At 37.5% G+C, this 23,396-nt stretch overlaps 1 protein-coding gene across 2 annotated transcripts in view; it reads right to left on the reverse strand.

The window, feature by feature from the left end:
* The window catches only part of LOC124285694 (cyclic nucleotide-gated cation channel beta-3-like), a 239,839-nt gene that overhangs the window by 149,800 nt on the left and 66,643 nt on the right, over positions 1-23,396 (reverse strand). The window contains exon 1 of one of the 2 annotated variants that reach the window (XM_046721971.1): positions 19,926-20,328. The exons of the other annotated variant lie outside the window; for it this stretch is intronic. Within the exon in view, the coding sequence (XP_046577927.1) occupies positions 19,926-20,175 (250 nt within the window). The 5' untranslated portion in view covers positions 20,176-20,328. Of the gene's footprint in view, positions 1-19,925; positions 20,329-23,396 lie in introns of those variants that run through there. 2 annotated transcript variants of the gene reach the window in all.

Genomic DNA, 23,396 nt, shown 5'->3' on the forward strand with positions numbered 1-23,396 from the left:
CATCATCATCATCAACATCATAACCACTATCATCATCATCGTCATCATAACCACTACCATCATCATCATCATCACCACTATCATCATCATCACCACTATCATCATCATAACCACTATCATCATCATCATCATCAACATCACAACTATCATCATCATCAACATCATAACCACTATCATCGTCATCATAACCACTACCATCATCATCATCACCACTATCATCATCATCATAACCACTATCATCATCATCAACATCACAACTATCATCATCATCAACATCATAACCACTATCATCATCGTCATCATAACCACTACCATCATCATCACCACCACTATCATCATCATCGTCGTTGTCATAATCACCACTATCATCATCGTCATCATCATCACTACTATCATCATCATCATCACCACTATCATCATCATCATCACCACTATCATCATCAGCATCATCACTACCACTATCATCATCGTCATCATAACCACTATCATCATCATCATCATCATCACCACCACCATTATCATCATCATCGTCGTTGTCATCATCACCACTATCATCATCATCATCATAACCACTATCATCATCATCACCATCATCATCACCACCACCATCATCATCATCGTTGTCATCATCATATTACTACCACTATCATCATCATCACCACTATCATCATCATCATAAACCACTATCATCATCAGCATCATCATACCACCTATCATCATCATCATATCACCAGCTATATCATCATCATCATCATCACCACCACCATTATCATCATCATCGTCGTTGTCATCATCACCACTATCATCATCGTCATCATAACCACTATCATCATCAGCGTCATCATAACCACTATCATCATCATCACCACTATCACCATCATAACCACTATAATCATCATCATCATCATCATCATCATAACTTCTATCATCATCGTCATCATCATCATAATCATCACCATCATCACCACTATCATCATCATAACCCCTATCATCATCGTCATCATCATCACAACTATCATCATCATCACCACTATCATCATCATCACCACTATCATCATCATAACCACTATCATTATCATCATCATCATCATCACCACCACTATCATCATCATCTACACTATCATCATCACAACTATCATCATCATCACCACTATCATCGTCATCATAACCACTATCATCATCATCATCATCACCACCACTATTATCATCATCGTCATCATAACCACTATCATCATCACCACCACTATCATCATCATCGTCGTTGTCATCATCACCACTATCATCATCGTCATCATCATCATCGTGGTGTTCTTCGTCATCATCATCATCATCATCATCATCATCATCACAGTGTTTCCGCTGGCATTGTTTTTACAGTTGGACATTGAGACCGGCTAGCATTTCAAATAACGGTATATGAAATATTTGTCAACTTAACCGGTCAAGTGATCACGCTTTTCATTGTGCGCGAGACCACTATTTTAGCCTGGGGTTTTCCAAAACTGTTATTTTTTATTAGACAACACCTCAATGTCATTGTGGAAACAATCTTTTTAAAGGACATGATGACCGACAGCCTTTGAAATTACCGGACATTCTAACTTTGTACCAGTCAAAGTCCGGTATATATCGGATAACGGAAACACTGCATCATCATCATCATCTTCATCTCCTCCAACATCATTCCCCATGTACCCGATGAACATTTGTAATGATTTGTTCCTTATCAGTGTCTGGATCCAGCGCAGATATTGCCATCAGTTCTTGGTCAAGGGGAACAGCCTGGGTTCGGCACATTGGCTACTTTTATTTACAGCACATTCAAGGATGACATTACAACAGCAGTGTTAAAGTATTCTTACTGAGCTCATATTGCAATCATCAATCTTGATGTCAAAGATATATGTATAGGATGAATAGTTATTGCTTTACACTGTATCAGCAATCTTGATGTCAAAGATAATATAGGATGAATAGTTATTGTTTTATGCTGCATCAGCAATCTTGATGTCAATGATATATGTATAGGATGAATAGTTATTACTTTACACTGTATCAGCAATTTTGCAGCTATTCGCAGAAAGGATAAATCTGTAGAAGAGAAGACTCATATTGGCTTAACTGTTTGATAATCCGCTAGTGAATTTCATGTAAATAATTTGTGAACTTTGAGTTGCATTTTTAGAAGTTGGAAAGTCAGATAAGGACAACTTTTATGGATGAACAACTTGTTTATTCAGGAGGTGCGATGGTTTGATACAGATTCTTGTATTGTTGTCAATCGATACAAGAATCTCTATGAAACATCGCATCACCTGAATAAAGAAGTTGTTCATCCACAAAGTTTGTCCTTATCTAATTTGTGAACTGTTTCAGTAAACACTACTTAAACACATCTATTCATGCTTATATTTAGCATTCTGACTACCTATGGTCATGACAGTATGATAAGAGTTCCAAGATATTCATCTGACAGCCTCAAGACAAAGAAATATAATTCTGAAATGTGTATAAGGTCTGTGTTGCATTTGAGTCATGGTGTTTTGGAGCTGAAACTACTTAAGACAAGAACTATCTACAACACTATCATTTCTGAGATGTTCAACTAATGCTCCAAGTTGCATTCCATTTTCATTTTCAATTCAACATTGCTTTATATCAAAAGACAGAGGCCCAGATAAGCTGCATATCCGGGTAATATACACATTGAAAATTTCCAGTTACGCATTGAAAAGTAATTGTTGCGTACCAATTACGCATTCAAAATGTTAGATATGCAAAAAGTTTAAAACAAATGCGTGTGGAATATATTTATAAAAATAACTTGCATTATGAAAAAGACATCGATTGCTATCAAGTTGTACTGTTAGTATAGGACAAGTGTTGTACTGTCAGTACAGGATGAGTGATTTTTTATGAAATCATTTCCATTATATTTAAGTTGGTTTTGATTAGGTATGACATAAGGCAGAACATACCTGCTTAGTAAACTTACTCAATGACATAATACTTAGGTGAGTAAAATGACTGAAATATGCACATATTTGAAAGCAGTGGGTAACTGAAAATGAAATACCCACTCAACATTCATAATACCTACTCCCAAAAAATACAGTGGTTACAGTACCCACATGAGCTATATCTTATCTGGAGCTCTGAAAAGAGTTTGAATATATTTGGTGTTGATTAATGTTAAAGACATGCAGGTCAACTGAGTTTCTGTATCGCTGATTCGGAAGTTTCAGCGGAGATGCAAAGATAATAAATCATACACATAATTAGCAGCCTATTTTGTACTAATTGGCTACAGGGTAGTTAGAAGTACTTCTAATGACAGATTGTCATAAACCAACAGCAATTAAAAACGTGCACCCACTATTGTCATAATTATTTTACAAATTGAATCTAATTATTGCAGAAACTGTAATTTCAAAAACATTTCATGTCATCATATTTGTGGAAGAAAATAATGGGGGCATGTTTCCTAAACCCTTGAACACCCATTTAGTGTACATAGATGCATTCTTAAAATCGTGAATACCCTTTATACACATAGATGCATTCTTAAAATCATGAATACCCTTTATACACATAGATGCATTCTTAAAATCGTGAATACCCTTTATACACATAGATGCATTCTTAAAATCATGAATACCCTTTATACACATAGATGCATTCTTAAAATCGTGAATACCCTTTATACACATAGATGCATTCTTAAAATATTGAAACCCTTTATACACATAGATGCATTCTTAAAATCGTGAATACCCTTTATACACATAGATGCATTCTTAAAACCGTGAATACCCTTTATACACATAGATGCATTCTTAAAATCAGTGAATACCCTTTATACACATAGATGCATTCTTAAAATCGTGAATACCCTTTATACACATAGATGCATTCTTAAAATCAGTGAATACCCTTTATACACATAGATGCATTCTTAAAATCGTGAATACCCTTTATACACATAGATGCATTCTTAAAATATTGAAACCCTTTATACACATAGATGCATTCTTAAAATCGTGAATACCCTTTATACACATAGATGCATTCTTAAAACCGTGAATACCCTTTATACACATAGATGCATTCTTAAAATCGTGAATACCCTTTATACACATAGATGCATTCTTAAAATCGTGAATACCCTTTATACACATAGATGCATTCTTAAAATATTGAAACCCTTTTGCGCACATAGAATTGCATTCTTAAAACCAAACCTGAAACAACAACTAGGCCCCGTTGTCAGACCCATGAATTTTTTAAAATGTTATGAAATAATCAACCTATGGACACCTTACATAAACCTCCACACCCAAATGATCAAACTGATAAAAATGTGTCTTTACGTTAAACTTCCTATCTCTGTGTCTCAGCTCTCCCTCAGCTTTCCCAACAGCCTTCGTTGAACATCAAACAACTTCCTTTCTAAGACACACGTCCAATCTCTGCATGAACATTAAAAGCTTTTCATATTATCGGTAGATTAAACAAAGATCTCGACGCCACCTGCTGTCGGGGCATTGCTTCACAAGGTTTTCAGTGCTTGTGATCACGATTACTGCCAATTGTGACCCCTCACTGCACTCAAGCAAAAAGCTTACATGATTTGCCGATAACAAAATCTGCTCACGGTGAATAATGGAGTATTTTGTTTCATTTAAATAATCATTGTGATTTTATTGCATCTTTTCTTTTATCCTGCGCTGTGGAACTAAATCAGACCATAGATAAACTGTACAATCTATCCTGTTACCTGGGTGATGAAATAACTGAAATGTCCATTGTTCTCATACATTACATCTAACATGCCCTAATTCGCTTACAAGCCGAGGTTACTGTTACACGTTAATACATTATTTTTCCTTTCATGTTGTTGCTGCCATATTTTACAAATAAAATGTATATATTTTATTTTATTGTTGTACAACAGTTCCAGTAGAAGAAATTTGAACTGAGGCAAAATTACTTACCTGATTCACATTTTTATCACATTAAAAAAATCTCAAACTATGTTACCTTGAATGTTTAAGATTACTGTTTGTCAACTGGGCTGAAGTGTGTGTATAAACTTTGAAAACTTTTGAAAGTTTTCAAAATTTAAAAGTAAAAAAGCTCAGTATTTAAACAAAAATTTGAGCAGCATAGTTTTGGGTCGTTTCACAAATAATCATGAATCACCTGGTACATCATTTCTTTCCCACTTAGAATGGTTACACAGCAAATGGAAATGCAAAATTTTTTTGGGTGTTTTACGCCAACAGGTATCAGTGGTTAGAAAGTGACTGAGTGAGCATGTGTATGTTATGTAATAAACTATATGCATAACAACTTCTTTTATTATGTGAGTGTGACGTTTCGATACAGATTCTTGTACCGTTGTCAAGCATCTGTATTGAAACGTCACACTCATGAAATTAAAGAAGTTGTTATCCATAAAGTTTGTTTTATATTGTACTTCCCAACTTCCAAAATGCCACTCAAAGAAGTTAGTGAGTATGGTTTTAGCAATTTTCCAGTAACATCATGGTTACTATGCTTGTCGTAAGAGGCGACTAATGGGATCGGTCGGTCAGGCTCGCTGACTTGGTTGACACATGTTATCTTATCCCAATTGCGCAGATCGATGCTCATGCTGTTGATCACTGGATTGTCTGGTCCAGACTCGATTTTTACAGACCACTGCCATATAGCTGGAATATTGTGCAGCGTAAAACTAAACTCACTCACTCACTCTGGTTTTGGATTTTAATCCAAATATTCAATTTCATAATTCCGGTAAAGCATGTAACCTGGCAGATACCAATGACTCAACGTTATGTACAGCAACCATGATTAGATTACCACCACTGATGCCAGGCAATCAACATTAGCGGTCAAAGTAACAATACATGAAAGCCTTCTCCGACTCATAAAATAACATAGCTGTTTTTGCAATGGAAATTCATGCTTCGATTCAACTGAACAATACAAGGCTTGCTATTTGATACAGATTCCGCACGTCACATATTGAGAACTGTCAGGCTCCCTGCCACATCTGTCGGCAGATAAAGAGTTAAACCTCTGTTTGCTTCATCATGTTGTAATTGGCATTTTAAAGCTGTCACTCCTGCCAAGGGAGGTAACTTAAGCCGGTTCAGGTTTTTCGGTGCTTATTACCAAGTCACAACGGACATGTGAGTAATCTGAACAGAGGCACTTTTCACAGAAGCAATTGGTTTTATCCAAGTGGTTTTAACTGTATTTTAGACATGTTTTCGATTTTGTGCGTATTCAGATTTCTCGTGTTTTATAAGTAGCTGTTCAAAGAGGTGAAAACAGCTTGATGAGCCAATAAATGTTGAACATGTTTGTTGCAAAACTAACAGCGGAAAGGCTGAAATAATAATCAATATGAAAATGTGTCAAAACCTCTCAACAGAAAGGCATTTATTGTATGCTAACACACATGAAAATGTGACATTATCTAACTTGGGAAAAAACTAATCCACAGATTTATTAGATATCAACTTCTATTTTTGTTAAACATGTCGTTTCGTAGTGAATTTTTACTCCAGCTTCAGGTGAAAAGAATAAAACTGAAATGTTGCATTTAACAAATACAGAATTTGATATCCAAAATCTTTGACTCATATTCATCACTTCTAAATACCCTTCATGGAACTCATAAAGCAAGAACTTAATTTACCAAAAGCAAACAAGTGGATGATAGTATGAACACCACATCATTAGGTCATAACAAATTAACAAATTTACAACAAATTATCTAGCTTTCTCCTGTAAAATATATTTTGTACATGCAATAACAATGACATCTCCTCAGGATTAATAATACATTAATCAGAATGTATCGTATCCTTGTTATTTCATGTATGCTGACAGTTTATCTACATGGGTCACAGTTGTACAAAATTGATCACTTGTTCATGGTCACTTGATGCACATGTGAGCGATTGAGTCTAGCTTACGCCGCTTTTAGCAATATTCCAGCAATATCTCGACAGGGGATACCAGAAATGGGCTTCACCCATGGTACCCATGTGGAGAACCAAACCCAATTCGAACCCAAATGTTTTAACCACTAGGCTACCCCACTGACCAATGCACATGTTTGTTGGGATAGTTTCAATGCATATTGTTTAATGCTGTATTCAGCAATCTTCCCTCTGACGGCGGCTGTGCAGACCAGTGACTTGTATTGTGGACACAATTCTCGACTTGGTAACGGTGTGAGTGAAGGAGTTTAGTTTTCATCACTTTTAACAACATTCCAGCAATATCACGTCGGAAGTAAGAGTGTCAACAGCATAATTTACTGAGGACATACTGTAAACATACTTTTTTTTGCTTGGTGCAAATTTAACTGACAGTTTAGACTACATCGCGCGGTCAATTATTCGTGCAATCAGTAATGATTGGGACATGATTTGGGAAATCCATTACAGCGACAGTTAAGTATGATTCTTTATGCTACTATCAGTTGTCATTTTAAGATTCCCATAGATTTCTTTCTTCAAACTTGATGTGTTATGGTAACAACTCAGAGGCGAGCGTGGGTTGAGTGAATGAATGAAAGGTTTATTGGCTGTGTATAAATATTCCTGGTAAAATATTTTGAGCGAAAAGCGCGAAAATAAAACCTGCGCGATATATACCGGTAATACGTTTACAGTAGTCTAACCCAGAATTATCTGACTGGAGTCAAACCTCAAAACAATCCAAGAATATGAACCACCAGCTTCCTTGTATACACTGTGTAGTCCTTGGCTCACGAAAATTCATCAAGAATTTCCCTTAAACAGCTGATTACCCAGACATAGCAAATAAACTGATGACATTTTATTATTTATCGAGCATGCAACACTGGAAATACCTTGTCAACAAATGGACTTACGTCTTTCACCTATTTTATAACTTTAATTGAAATTTCATTTCCTGTTCTATAAATATATTTCAGAAAGATTGTGTGTGAAGCAAAGTAGATGACATCAGTTCACTGTTATTTACAGCAACCATGGTCAGATTACCAATACTGATGCCTTGAAATGAACTTTAGTTGAAAGACATACATATGTCATAAATGCCATACTTTGACTGTGTAGCGTTATGGGGACATCAAGCTTCTTGAATAAAGAAATAGGTGTCCAAGTCAAGGTCTCGTAATTTGCTGTGCAGAGTTACATCCCTTGAGTATACCAGAAACTAATGGTCAGTTCGAACCTGATTTTGATTCTCGGCTTACATTGCTTGTAGCAAATATTCCAGCAATATTAAACAGGGGACACTAGACGTGCTCTTCACACATTGTAGTGAGTGAGTGAGTGAGTGGAGTGAGTGAGTGGAGTGGGTGGGTGAGTGAGTGGGTGAGTGAGTGAGTGAGTGAGTGAGTGAGTGAGTGAGTGAGTGAGTGAGTTAGAGTGATTTGTGAGTGAGTATGAGTGGTAAGTTCACACAGGGCTTTTTTTTCAATAATCCTACAATATCATGGTGTTGAACACCAGAACTTGGCTTCACACATTGTACCCATGTGGGGAATCGAACTTGGTCTTCGGCTTGAATGAGTGAATGCTTTAAACACTAGGCTACCCCTCAGACCTGAATCACGAAGGAACCTGTCTGCCCTAAATTGTTCTTTGTCAACATTGTCACAGGATCAGCATATAAAGGACACTATTCAGTATGCACAAATTCTGGACAACAGCAGAAACACAATGACAAATTATACTGATAATAAAATAACATGACTGGGAGCACAGATTCTTGATAGTTTATTAATGTACCGGCATATCAAAGAATTTCCTGTTCAGATTACATGTATTAGAGCACAACTTACAGCATCACACTGGTCTCAGGGCACTCAGGTCTGCTGCTTATTGAAGAATAAACTCAAAGGTGAACAAACTGAGCAAAACGCCCACCACCTTGTGTGTGTACAAAAGGCTGTGTAATGGATTCCAGGACTCCTAGCAGACTATTGTTGTTTCTCTCTAGTTCATTGGCTTCTCATTGCCAATGGTGGATACAGTAAATGTCAAGATTGACAGCATATAACATCACTCAATCTTTCTTGTGACACATACCCTTTCATAGAAGGGCTGTGTAATGTACAAAATAAATGTTCTCTGAGAGTGCCTCTGAGTTTCTTCTGCTTATGTGGGAATTAAAGTGACATTATCTGTAGAACTGGAAATGACCTGTGAAGGAAGATGGTTGAGGGTCTGAGTTGAAGTTTTCAGAGCTCTTGCTAGGGTAAATGTGAAGTAACTCATGAGCGAGTGAGTGAGTTTAGTTTTATGCCGCTTTCAGCAATATTCCAGCAATATCATGGCAGGGACACCAGAAATGGTCTTAACACATTGTACCCATGTGGGTAATCGAACCCGGGTCTTCGGCATGACGAGTGAACACTTTACCCACTAGGCTAACCCACCGCCCCTGTAACTCATGAAAGAAGGTTGGTTGTGAGTTAGGATATTGCGTTGAAACTTGGTCAGCTTATAATTGATCGAGTAAATTTCAAGTCACTTATAAAGGAAGACTGGTGGTCTGGGTTTTGAGCTCTTGCTCTTTGAGAGTTCTTGCTACTGTAGGTGACTGAAATTGGGTTAACGTTTGAGGTATTTTGGCTCATATCACGTCATGCGTGTGTTTATGTATGAGTCCTCAGACTAAGCTGGTTTCATAGAGCTAGTCCAGGAGATACCACACCGCAGTGAAATGAATACTTCACAGACACTTATTAAGTGGGACTCAGACTGGTTGGTCTGGGCACCAGGCTCTTGCTCTTTTTTAACGCGGTCGGATATACCCCAAAGTTCTTGCTGGGTAAACCTGAAGGAACTTAAAAGGCCAATACTTACCTGTTTTAGAAAACCAGACTAACCTACTGTTTCAATTGCAACCCAAATGATTTTGTACAACTGGAAACAACCACTAAGAAATGAACATTAATATCTGGGAGACACTGGATGGTTAAGTAGTCATTGCTATGGGTATATTGTCCTACAACTTTAAGAAATATTGCAACTATCATCATTCGAAATGAAGCAATCTCCATTAATTAATGTTAAACAAAATCAACTAACCCATACCTGCTGGGTCTATGTTTCCCTGTAGCATGACTAATTTCTATTTTCCTATAAGAACATTCAGCTAGTCTGGGTATTATAATGATGCTCAGTCACTAGGGGTGGGTATTGCAGAGAATTTTCATATTGCGATATATTGCGATGCGAAAGCATATATTGCGATATGTATTGCAATATATTGCCAGAATTTTTTTAAACAGAAAATTATTCATAATCGAGTTAATGCTTTATTATAAAGCAAAAACACAACAAATTCACAATGCTTGATTAAGCTTTAATACCAACTTTTAATCATGACAAAATAAAAAACGTGAACTTCTTCAATGCAAAACGCTGCCATGCTTAAACCTTTGCCCTAGTATTGTTCATTGTTGGGTGTCACCATTTTGCAACAATCGCATGACTTCCGGTGTGAAAAACGGAAATATCCGAAGATTTCCGAGTGTTACAAAGTTTTCCTAATGCATGTCAAAATACCGGTTTTCGATCAGCGTATCGCAATACGTATCGTTTTCATGTCTGAACCGGTAAATACCGGTAAACCAGTTATATTGCACAGCCCTATCAGTCACTTAATAGTGGGTTCTGCTTGAAGAATGAGGAGACACCCGACATGAGTTTCACACAGTATATACATGTGGGGAATCAAACCTAAGTCTTCAGCATGACGAGCAAAAGCTTTAACCACTAGACTAACTCACTGCCTCTCAGCTTGAAGAAGTTAGTGAACAAGGCTTTACGCATTTTTAGGAGCTTTGGAGGACACTAGAAATTGGGTTCGCAGAGTCTACGCATTTTAGGAGCTCTTGGAGGACACTAGAAATTATGGGTTCTTAGCTCATAATTAAGAGAGTCTACCCATGATTGGAATTGGGCCAACGTCTTGGGCACGACAAGCCAACCACTAAGCCATCTACAGCCCCAAACTGGAAGCTTTATGCTATTGTATGACAACTGCATGTTCTACATTGACTAGCAGTGGGATGCAACCTTGAGCATCATCCATGCCGATGATGGGAAGTCACTAACATGTATCAAACAGATGTGGCGAGCTTCCAACAGGGGGCAAATGCATTTCTGGTGTGTAGCATATGTCGACACTAATTAATTCAGTTTATAATGCTATTTTGAACTGTATTCAGCTGATCGTAGCATGTTTGCCAAAGGCGATATACTGCTCCAAAAATGTTAAAGAATAGCTGATTGTTCAGGACTACAGTAAATCACTATAGTGGAGAGATTGACAATATCGTCACATGAATAAATGAAGCCCTGTTTGACTTTCTTGGAGTATATTGTCTTTGGCCAGCAACATTGTGATCAATAACGCTAAATCCTAAGTATAGAGTGGTTCTTAAACTTCTTTTCATTGGAATAAATTGGGCAAATTTGGGACGCGAATCCATGAGAAGCAAATACTGGCATGGTCAAGGGGGACAACTCTGCCCTGGTTGGTGTAAGGATTTTACAAAATCCAATTAATGAAGCTATTTCCTTACTAGGGGTTGGTTCTTAAACTTCCTTCTATTTGAATAAATTGGGCAAATCTTGGGATCTGAATCAAGAAACAGATACTGGCATGGTCAAGGGGGACAACTCTGCCTTGGTTGGTGTAAGGATTTTACAAAATCCAATCAATGAAGCTATTTCCTTACTAGGGGTTGGTTCTTAAACTTCCTTCTATTTGAATAAATTGGGCAAATCTTGGGATCTGAATCAAGAAACAGATACTGGCATGGTCAAGGGGGACAACTCTGCCTTGGTTGGTGTAAGGATTTTACAAAATCCAATCAATGAAGCTATTTCCTTACTAGGGGTTGGTTCTTAAACTTCCTTTTATTTGATAAATTGGGCAAATCTTGGGATCTGAATCAACAAGAAACAGATACTGGCACGGTCAAGGGTGACAACTCTGCCTTGGTTGGTGTAAGGATTTCACAAAATCCAATCAATGAAGCTATTTCCTACTAGGGGTTGGTTCAGTCACCACAGCAATACCCATCAATAAAATGTAACAAATTATTCATTCCAACAGAAATATTGATTAAATTTCCAACACCTGCTGTCACAGAGGACATAGTGTTCTGAACACTGCCAATACTGTTATCACAAGCGTATCATCAGAGAGTGTAACTGAAACAAGATCTGATGACAGGTACATGACAGCAGGCTCAGTATCACCCAACTGGTCAGCGAGTGAGTGGTAGTGTTGGGAATTGGTTTAAATCTCATAATTGATGATTGGTTCATTACAACCGATCAATCATCGAAAATAATTGGTTAGCGTCATTTATCAAATTTTCCTGGTTATGTTTGTTAATGCACAAAAATAAAGAAAAAAATATAATTCTCTCGTTTTTCTCGCAAATTGCACAAAATACATTTGCAAATTTCACATCTTTAAAGGATGACTAGTATGTTAGGAACATACATTTCCTGGAGTTGTTAAGATAAATTTAATCATGACTTGGAACGAGCTTGTAGTGCTTATGCAATGTAGAGACAAAATCAACCTTTTGAAAATATTGTTATTGCAAACAAGTGTTCTAAAATTGTTTGTGTTCGATTATGAGAAAACATGATCGATTGCTTGGTCATTTTGTCATTGCGACCACTCTTCGATTATTTCAATTAATCGGACCACCACTAGTGAGTAACAGTCGAGTTTGGATGATTGTCGTCATTCTGTCAGAGATATCACAGTGTGTCAAAGCATATTAGAGTGTGTCAGAGCAAGCCATGATGTGTGATAGAGAGTGTCAGCTTCACATGGGAGGAAGTGATGCCGGCCTTAGATGTTTACCACGTTCGTGAAACCCATGTGCATTTGTGTTGACAAACTAATCCAGAGTTCCAGATCAGCTCCATATTTCAATCACAATGAATTAGTGCTGACTAAACATATTGATAATCGGAAATATCGTCGATAGGAAGAATAAGTAACATTTATCGATATGAAAATTGTGTCATCGAGAATATCATACATAAACTATTGCTATGAAATACAGTTTTAAGTTACTCAAACAATACACAAACTTATGTCTTTATTTCTAAATTATATTCAGGATGCTGTTTGTTAGTAATCCATACACAAATGTGACTTTTTGGCATTTTTGCTCAATGTTACTTCTCCGATATTTATCGATAATCAATCAATATTTAGTTAAAGATTAACGATCTCTATCAATACACAGCCCTACAATAAATGACCATAATCCAACTGATGTTGTGCATAGAAATATGTATGAAAAAGACACAAAAATAGTATGACAGTTACCCAATGTAGCATTTTCAGCTTGGTATGTATATATATGTCTTTATACATCTTTAGTTACTGATCAAATGTGTGACCATCAATGCATGTTTTGTACCACAGTGAAGAACACAGCAAGTCCTACATCTGGCTTATTGTACATGGAAATGTTTCTGTGTGTATCTGGGATACACTTTGGGCATCATATGGAAATGTACAAATTAGAAGTCACCTGTTTAAAACAAAATTATATTTAACAAATGTCCACTCACTGGTCAAAAAGTGACTATGTGTCCCAGTCCACCCAGCTGTGAATGGGTACCTCGAAAGGATGGAAAAGTCACATTAACTCGGTGTGCCTAGTGGCAGCAAGAGTTGTATGCTCTCCAGGGAGTTGAGATTGATAGTATGATGTGTGTGATTAACATCCAATGATCCAGGGAAAAACAAAGAAGTGCTTTGAACATAATGTGGGATGGATTAAAGCGCGACATAAATATCCATGTTATAATAATAATAATATTAATAATGCAACTATTAAATAAAAGAGTCCACAACCGCTGGAACTAAACAGAAAAACCTGACATAAAACACTAAAAGTCACCTGCCCCAAAATAAACTGATATAATTCCGTTGCCATATTTTCACTCTCTCTTTAACACGTTTGTTTCGACAAAAATAAATAAAATAAAATTAAACAAAAGTAAACAAATATCACTGCAAAATGAACTAAATAATCAGTTTACATTGTTTACATTAAGACTAGTATGGTCATGGAGCCCCAACATCTTGTGGTGGAAATAAATCTGTAAATCTGCAATCGATAATCAATAATTTGACAACAGCGAGTGTTTAGAAGCTCCCGGAGTACATGGCCATATTTTACTGATTTGCCTCGATGTCAGCTTGCGTTACCGTAGAGTTCTGTAAATACCCATTCATGAATAAACAGTTTATCTATTTTACAGTACAGTTGTTGATTTGCTTGACTTGTATTTGACAATTTTGATTTACAGACAGGAGATATATTGAGCTGAGTTACCCTACCCATGTTTTCTGTTTTCATAACAAGTCATTCAGTTTATTTGCCAATCAATCATGTTTGTGCTGTCTCAACATAACATGTTGACAGGAGGATACAACTACAGAAGCCTATTTCTGAATAAACATGAAGATCCGGGTTAGAATTGGTCTTCAGCAACCCATGCTTGTCATAAGAGGCGATTATATAGGATCGGGTGGTCAGGCTCACTGGCTTGGTTGACACATGTCATCGTATCCCAGTTGTGTAGATCCATGCTCATGCAGTTGATCACTGGATTGTCTGGTCCAGACTCGATTATTTACAGATGGCTGCCACATTGCTGAGTGAGGCGTAAAACTAAACTCACTCACTCACTCATTATGAATGAACAGGGGTACATATGTAAAGTTATCTAAGATATATTTCTTCATCAAACATGCACACTGATTACTAGAATACCATATTTTCTTGTGGATATACTGCACCCTTTCTTTAAAAAACAACATACCTCTGCAGAGAGTGTTGGGAGTTATACACATAATAATGAATTTTGATATTTTTCCTGACACATAACACTGGAAATACTCGCCCAACAAATCCAAAATTAAATAGGTTATTTAATCATGCAATTTCACTGGTTATAAATATTGCTCATTGTATATCTCTACTTATTTTATTTTATTTTTTTATTAATGTTATCGCAAATTTCTTTCAATATTGCTCACATTAAATTCAGCAAAATTGTGCGTGAAGTTATCAGCAGTGCACCAATTCACCATTATTTATTATTTATAATTTGGCCATGTTCTGATTACCGCTTCTGACACCATGAAACAAAATTTAGCAGACCGTGAATGGATGCATTTATCAAAAAAAATGTCAGTGGCCATACTTTGACTTTCAATTTGACAACAATTTTAAAACAAACATACTGAATCCCATGAAGGGTGGTGCACATTATACATGGATGCACGTTATACTCAAGAAAGTGTGGTAGTGTGTAGTCCTTAAAAATGTTATCTACAGGTATATGGTAAAATATAATATTTCTATTAAGGTCTTCAACTATCAAGAGCTTTAAGTGGTAGCATCTGCTGAGTAAAGCTGGGACTGGAATGGGGCAGACTAACAGATAAATATATGAAGTTATCTTTATTCAAAAGATATAACCACAAATACCCAATATTTCTATTAAGGTATAATCAAGAGCTTTAATGGGTAGAGCAACTGGAATAGGGCAGACTAACAGATAAATATATGAAGTTTCTGACTGATTCAGAAAAGCCATATCTACAAATTCAAACATAATCCAAATGGCCCAAGCAACCTAAATTTCAGACTGAGAGCTAGAAAGTGTAGACTTCGCCCAAATATTCTAAATTCAGTTTGTAGAAATGTGAATGCTCTGGGTTAAATGTAAAACAGCTGATTGAAGCAGTAAAGTTGTAGGAGTATACAGAATTCCACGTCGGTGACTGACACACTACAAACACTGGACAGACATGCATTGAGGATTACACTTCCGTAACTGATACGTAATCTCAACTATACCTCAAACACTGGACAGCCATGCATTGAGGATTACACTTCGGTAACTGATACGTAATCTCTACTATACCTCAAACACTGGACAGCCTAGACTAACAACTAGTCTCTGAAATGAACATATTTGAAACAAGTTCGTAGTAAACAAAAATAAAATATAATGAAAAGGAGCCCTGAGACTTTCTTCATTTTCAGAAACTGTGGAAATCCAGACTTTTCTAGACTTGCGTGGGCTTTCTTGGATATATTTGCTTCAGGGTTTGTACGAGAGACTATGGACAGCCATGCATTGAGGATAACACTTCGGTAACTGATACGTAATCTCAACTATACCTCAAACTCTCTGCAGCCATACATTGGACCATACACTCCATTACTCTACTGCTAGATATAAGGTGTGGTGAGGCGACAAGTGCTGTACGGAGTTTGCCTGCCAGGTGTTCAGTTCTCACTTACAGATGGCTGTCAAAATTTGACAAGCATCACAGCGATCGAAATAGTGCTTGATTTGCTTGAGGTGCCAGGGTAAATATTGAAATGGCACAGATGAAATACTTTCCCTTGAAGCACAGATGATACTCACCATGATTTGTTTAATAGAAAATGCAATAAATATGACCAATTCAAATGATTCAAGACCTAATTTTGCACCCAATCATATTATTTAATGGTGCCTCTCTCAATCTCACAGCTAAACTAGGGCGTGGCTATTTTGAATCCCAGTGTCCATGACAGGAAATCCTATTTTGGATGATAACAGAGTTTCTGGGTTAGTTTATGGGCCCAGGACATTTGAAGCTTAACTGTTCTTGCAGTCATGATAGTGTTCAGGAAAGGGGAGCTCTTAAGTTTACATGATGTTAATAATAATAAAAATAATAATAAAAATAATAATAATAAATGTGAACTTATAATCGCCTTTTCCATGCACAAGGCCCATGCTCAAAGCGCTAACAAAGTGGGTGGATAATATACATATATACAATGAGGGACTAGTAGCTAGTCATAATGCCGTGAAAACAGATGAGTCTTGAGAAGTCGTTTGAAGGAATTAAAGTCCACTGCTGATTTAATGGTGATAGGGAGAGAGTTCCGGTTTACTGATCTATTTACAGTAAATTGACATAACAAAATTGTTCTAGGTTAAATTGGATCATAAAACATTTTGGCACACTTATTTTCTCAAAGACATACCTAAATTATATGTCAGGTGCCCTGTGGCACCCTTCGAAAAATTACATTTGTTCCCTGAATACATATTTAAGTATATATTACTATAGTAGGGGTGAAACAATACATATCCTGATACTATGGGTGAGATACAATTCATACCTGATACATGCTTTTATCATCCAAAACTGTATTCCACAGGAGATATTGCCTGTGTGAGATCAAACGATATCTCCTCTCTCTCAGTTTGATAGTGTTATACCACCAAGGTACCATGTCATACTGTACAATGGACACCCTACTCAGACACAGTCCTTGTTCTATCCCCCGAATAGCAAAACACCAGGCAAGGTAACATAAAGTACCATTGTCTAACATGTTTCAAAAAGCATGGGATTAAACCACCAACCATGCTATATCCCCTAAACCTCAAACTCAGTCCTATGGACTAAGTTACCCGTGAAGGTCTGGGTTAGAATTGATCTTCAATAACCCATGCTTGTCATAAGAGGCGACTAACGGGATTGGGTGGTCAGGCTCGCTGACTTGGTTGACACATGTCATCGGTTCCCAATTGCGCAGATCGATGCTCATGCTGATCACTGGATTGTCTGGTCCAGACTTGATTATATACAGACCGCCACCATATAGCTGGAATATTGCTGAGTGCGGTGTAAAACTGAACTCACTCACTTTATGGGCTAAGTGCTATCCAATAATGTGGGTTAATATTTTATTATCAATATCATAAATATGGTGTTCATTAGGTTATAGGATACTGTTATTTTCAATATGATGCATCATAACTATCAAGCCCATCTTACAACAAACATGGGTTGCTGAGGACCAATTCTAAACCCGATCATCTAGGTGTAATTTAGGTATATCTTTTAACAGCCAACTCACGCAGGACTCAAAACTAAACTATATCTATGAAATGCATTAATAAGCACATACATGAATCTTTATGACATTTGTTTTGTCCTGCCACAACCTCTACATAATAATATGGGGCGGTGGGGTAGCCTAGTGGTTAAAGCCTTCGCTCATCACACTGAAAACCCGGGTTCGATTCCCCACATGGGTACAATGTGTGAAGCCCATTTCTGGTGTCCCCGCCGTGATATTACTGGAATATTGCTAAACAGCGGCGTAAACCAAACTAACTCACTCACTCACTCACATAATAATATGATACTACTCTAACAGATGACAAGTTTACCCATTCATAAGATCCATGTAGAGACGGAATGAGGTGTACCGGGTACCCATGAAAGAAGAAACAAATAGGAAAACAAAAGGTTTACAGGTTAATATTCTTTTCAATTATATTTGATCTTCATTTTGAGTCATTTTGGTATATCTTTTCATACAAACTATAGCATGATAAATATGTTAAGAGGATACACAAATGACCTTAAGGAGGGACTGGTTTGTGACATTTCCATACAATCCTGTACAAGAGACAAATAACTGCATGAATACCAAATTACTAAGCAAGGAAATAATGTCCCCTGGCAGTAAGTCATACCAGCAAGGCTAGTTTCCCAGCCTCCTTCCTCATTCCAGTAGCTATGGAAGGTGGAACTGGTGGTCTGAGGTGAGTATGTGACCTTCAGGAAGATCCCGGGAACCTCAAGTTTGGCTACACCATTGATTACTTATATCATTACTGGCTGATGGAAGTGTGGGAGGCAGCCATGCTTCTCTTAGCAAACAAGGGATGAATCTATAATGATTTTTCCCTGAACTATTCTCAGTTGTTTAATTTTTCCTTTTCGGTGGCTAAAGTCAACTATGGATTAGGTTGAAATGAGATTTGCTGACCAATAGGTCAGGTCAGTTTTGTTGGGAGAATAGGATAAAAAACACACAAAAAAGACACAAAATACCAAGAATGAAATACAATGTTTGCCTTAGTTTCTGAAAAAAGAGAGAGTGAGTGAGTGAGTGAGTGAGTGAGTGAATTTAGTTTTACACTGCTGTTAGAAGTATTCCAGCAATATCACGGTGGGGGACACCAGAAATAGGCTTCACACATTGTAGGTGAGCAATTAAACCGGGATTTTTGGTGTGACGAGCAAATGCTTTCACCACTGGGTTATCCCAGTGCTCCTCAAATAGCCAAATGTTTTAACACTCACATATATTAATTAACCTTTTGACTTTTGCAAAACTAGCTGTGAAAAAAGCAAATAGTAATAGTCCGCTTATATGGCGCTCATATCCAGGCACATTGCCTGCTCACGGTGCTACATACATTACTATCCTAAGTCATAGGACACTATCGTACTTTCCGATACTTTTTCAACTCCCTGGGGAGCATACAGCAAATACTGATAAATATCCGGCCTTATGGAAGTGTGTCTTATGAATCTGTTTTTACACATCTAACAGAGATAACATTACCGTCATTCCTACAAAACCATTCAGTACCCAACTGTTACCATAAATATATGATGGATTGAAAGTGATGTTTTAGGTGTCTTAAGTGCCCTGGTCAACCAAATTGGAAAGATATAATTTGATGAACATTGGAATATTTACACTTCATATTTTCTTACATTAAGGTATGTATACATTGCTTTCAATGTAGGAATGTAAACCAAGTGATAAAACCTCTTTTTCACAGGGTAGATCAGTGAAATACAAGCCAGTCAGCTACAAAGTATACTATTAGTTGTAGCTTGATGTGAATTGGAGAATTTTTTAATTCTTTCGGGGAATGTTTTTTGTTTGGGAACATTGGGTGGAATACTGGCCTTTTTGCAGGTCAAGATAAATCCCTGCTTGATAAAACAAATTGTTAAAACAGTGACCTTACCCCTGTGACTGGCGCGACGCTGGTGTCGACAAGAGTTACTGGGCTTTAGGAGGAGAGGACGCTTGCTGTCACAGTCATCAGCGTCGTCAACGTCACGGAGGAGAGGACACTCACTCTCACACTCCTCACACTCCTCGTGGAGTGCGAGGACGTCTGCCTCATCGATGTCTGAACACATGCCTATAGTTGCTGGTGGTTTCTGGTCCCGAGAGGCGAGCTGCCATAACTTCTCCGCCACCTTCCAGACCATTGAGGAGCTGCACTTCCCTACTCTACATTAATGGAGGCGGGCAACAACAACAGATTCAGCACAAGATGAACAGATACACACTGGGTAGATCTATCCCCACAACGAAGGGCTAGAGTTTCAGGCTATCTGTGTTCAACAGACCCTGTTCCTCATCTTGAGTACACACACACACTGGGTAGATCTATCCCCACAACGAAGGGCTAGAGTTTCAGGCTATCTGCGTACAACAGACCCTGTTCCTCATCTTGAGTACACACAATTTCAACACACACACACAGGGTAGAATCTTACAGAGTAAGAATTTCAGGCTATCAGATCCTGTTCCTCAAATGGAACTCCAACACACACACTGTGGTAGATCCACTCCCACGAAAAAGCAAGGGAAACTTTGATAATATCACTTCGAAAAAGAATCTGACGAGTCAACAAACCAGCATATATTCTGCTGTTGTGTTGTAAGAATGTCTTCTGAATCACAAAAAATGCAGTTGTTTTCTGATTTACAAAAAATGCAGTATGACCTTTTCAGAAATCTATTTAGTTCAAGCAGTTCAATTCTTCTCAGATCACAAATTGGTGAAAAGTATCATTACGATATCCAGTGTCAAACTGACTCCCAATCCAACAGGAATATATTCTGTTATTTACTGACTGCACTGTATATTTTCACTGTTATTTCACACTGTTGGACACATCCATGAATCACATATCAATTGAATCACAAAATATCCATGTTGCACTCAAATATGGATATTTTACACAGTATCCCGAAATCCAATTTCAAATAAACGTAATCCGGTGATGATATTCAGTATTCATAGGATGTAGAACGATTCAAGGATCAATTGGATCAATCTAAGTCTCTCTGCCACAGGATTTGATGCCTCAGCAATAACAATGCTCCAACTCCAGCAACATCACATTCTGCACCAGACTGGCTCCGAGCCCTGCTCTACTTAACGTGGACGTGATAAAAACGGCCACCATGTCATATATACTCTCAACAGAGCAATGGTGTAGTGTCCGTCTGCTCCGACACTTGTTACCACTTCACACCACCGGTCCTGTCATTGGATCCAACTCTGCAAGTCGGTTACTGCATTCCCGCCATTACAAAGTGGAATTGCGAATCAATTCTGGTGTGAAAACTCCCAGTTGGCAGTTTTCAATCAATCCACAAGCGTCCACAGTTAGAGTGGGTTAAGTTTTTAGCTGAAGCATTGTGGAGGTAGCATATACGTCTGTGACTGTTCATAGCTGCAAACAGCTCATCTTTCAGTCAATATGGACCACCTGTTCAATGCTCAGCAGTAATTGTTCTCGTGGAATTAATGTCTGTATACTTATGCAGAATCAATTTCCATTACGAGAAACACTATTTACATACATGCACGTGAACTGGGGGCCATTGTCACTCCTTCCGATTTTCCATGTAACAAAACAGTACATTAATGAATGACCTTCCAACAAATAATTTGTCACAAATTATCAAAAGAAATGCTTTTATCAAAAATCAATGTTGCAACTACTTGAGCCACAGACAATGTATTTGTGTATGACTTTGATTGAATGCATTCAGGCGAACACTTATCATCTATCACAAGTTGGGATCTTGAGGAGGACACTTTCTTGAGACCAAAGAAGAATCAGCATCTCTGTCACTGCATGAGATTTACCATCCTTGGGCTTGAAGCAGATACCAGATCTATTCTATTTCAAGATTCCAAAGTGATTCCAGTTTGAAGTTTATTCCTAAGGATTTCAAACTAGAGGTAAGTGACATTTTCTAACAATGAACAACATGAGAGTGTCACACTACACACCAGAGTCTCAACATACCTCCTAGCTAATACTCTCAGCCACTTACAAATCCTCGTTGGAACAGTCACAGAAACACACAGCAAAGATCCCCCAGTGTTTCCAGGACCGAACTTTGAAGCTCCTCGTGGTAATGCAGTCTCGGGAGACTCCAGCAGTGAAATGGTTAAAACTATTATCACCGACGGTAATTACAACGGGATCCTGCACTTGTAAAACCTCAGATTTTGATGATAGCTCAGCAGCAGGAAAACTAACAATGTTCCCTCGTATTAGATATTGATAAAGCCATTAGCTGCTGTTTAGAGCCACATACCCTAAATTTCCTGATATTTAGCATGGAACGTTGCACACACGATGAAAAAAAAGTTAACAGTTGTAACAATTATGGGTTTATCAATATCTCCTTGAACAAATAACTGTTTGTAGTACTTGCTCAGCTTGTATGCTATTAAACTCCAACTTTCATAACTGAAAAAGCTCAGAATACTAATGACTTTAACAAAATGGCTGTTGATGGTTTCCAATATTGATGATTTTGTGTTGGATCAATAAAAGACAAAATGCATACTGATTGTTTTCGGGAACAAATTAAGGTTTGACTTGTAAGATTCCACTTTTACCCTCAAGCAGGGATTTCCTGTTAGAACAAATCCATCCTTGACACACACGTCTTTAGATTAATCCCAAAGACAAATCCTGAATATTGCAGCCAAGGTCAAATATAACTGAATGAAATCCTTCAAATTCTTGAATGATATATCCAACGATGAGTTCTAATCCAGAGTTTCAACACCAAACTATGTAAGTAGATCTAGGATTCTGACCGTTCTTCAAATGTCACAGCGCCTCAGACTTTGTTTACATCAGACAGTTAATGTCTTGGCTGCAAACAGTCGGAGCAACCTACAATGCTTTCCTGGCAGCTTGTTATCAGTCCCCATCAAACCCTGATAGGACCTCAGCAGTTATTGCCAATATTCCCCTTACAACATTAGCAAGTCTTGGAAGGCGCCAATGTCTCACAGGGACACATAATATTGTTGATTCTGGAATGCCTGTATCTTATCTGACAATTCTGTTTCTTGATTCACTGAGAACATAACTGTAAACATCTTCAAAATTCCATCACACACATATCCTTCCTCTCCCCTTCCTGCTGAGAAGGTTTGGCAAGAAACATGCGATATTATTCTGTAGGGGAGTTTTAATCGATTCTCCCTTCAACTATTAAGCAAGTAAAAGCAATGCCAGTCACTTACCTAGTGCAAGTAAATGTTTAAACTCACACCACACTAAAATCTTGCTTTGTTTAAGAGCACGATACTAAGCCATTGTTTAAGAATTTTGTCAATGGTGTCCATCCATAAAGTTTGATTCCTTAACAAGCCGACATTGATTTG

This window comes from Haliotis rubra, unplaced genomic scaffold, assembly GCF_003918875.1.
Source record: "Haliotis rubra isolate DU_JTF1 unplaced genomic scaffold, ASM391887v1 Scf366, whole genome shotgun sequence".
Lineage (NCBI taxonomy): Eukaryota > Metazoa > Mollusca > Gastropoda > Lepetellida > Haliotidae > Haliotis > Haliotis rubra.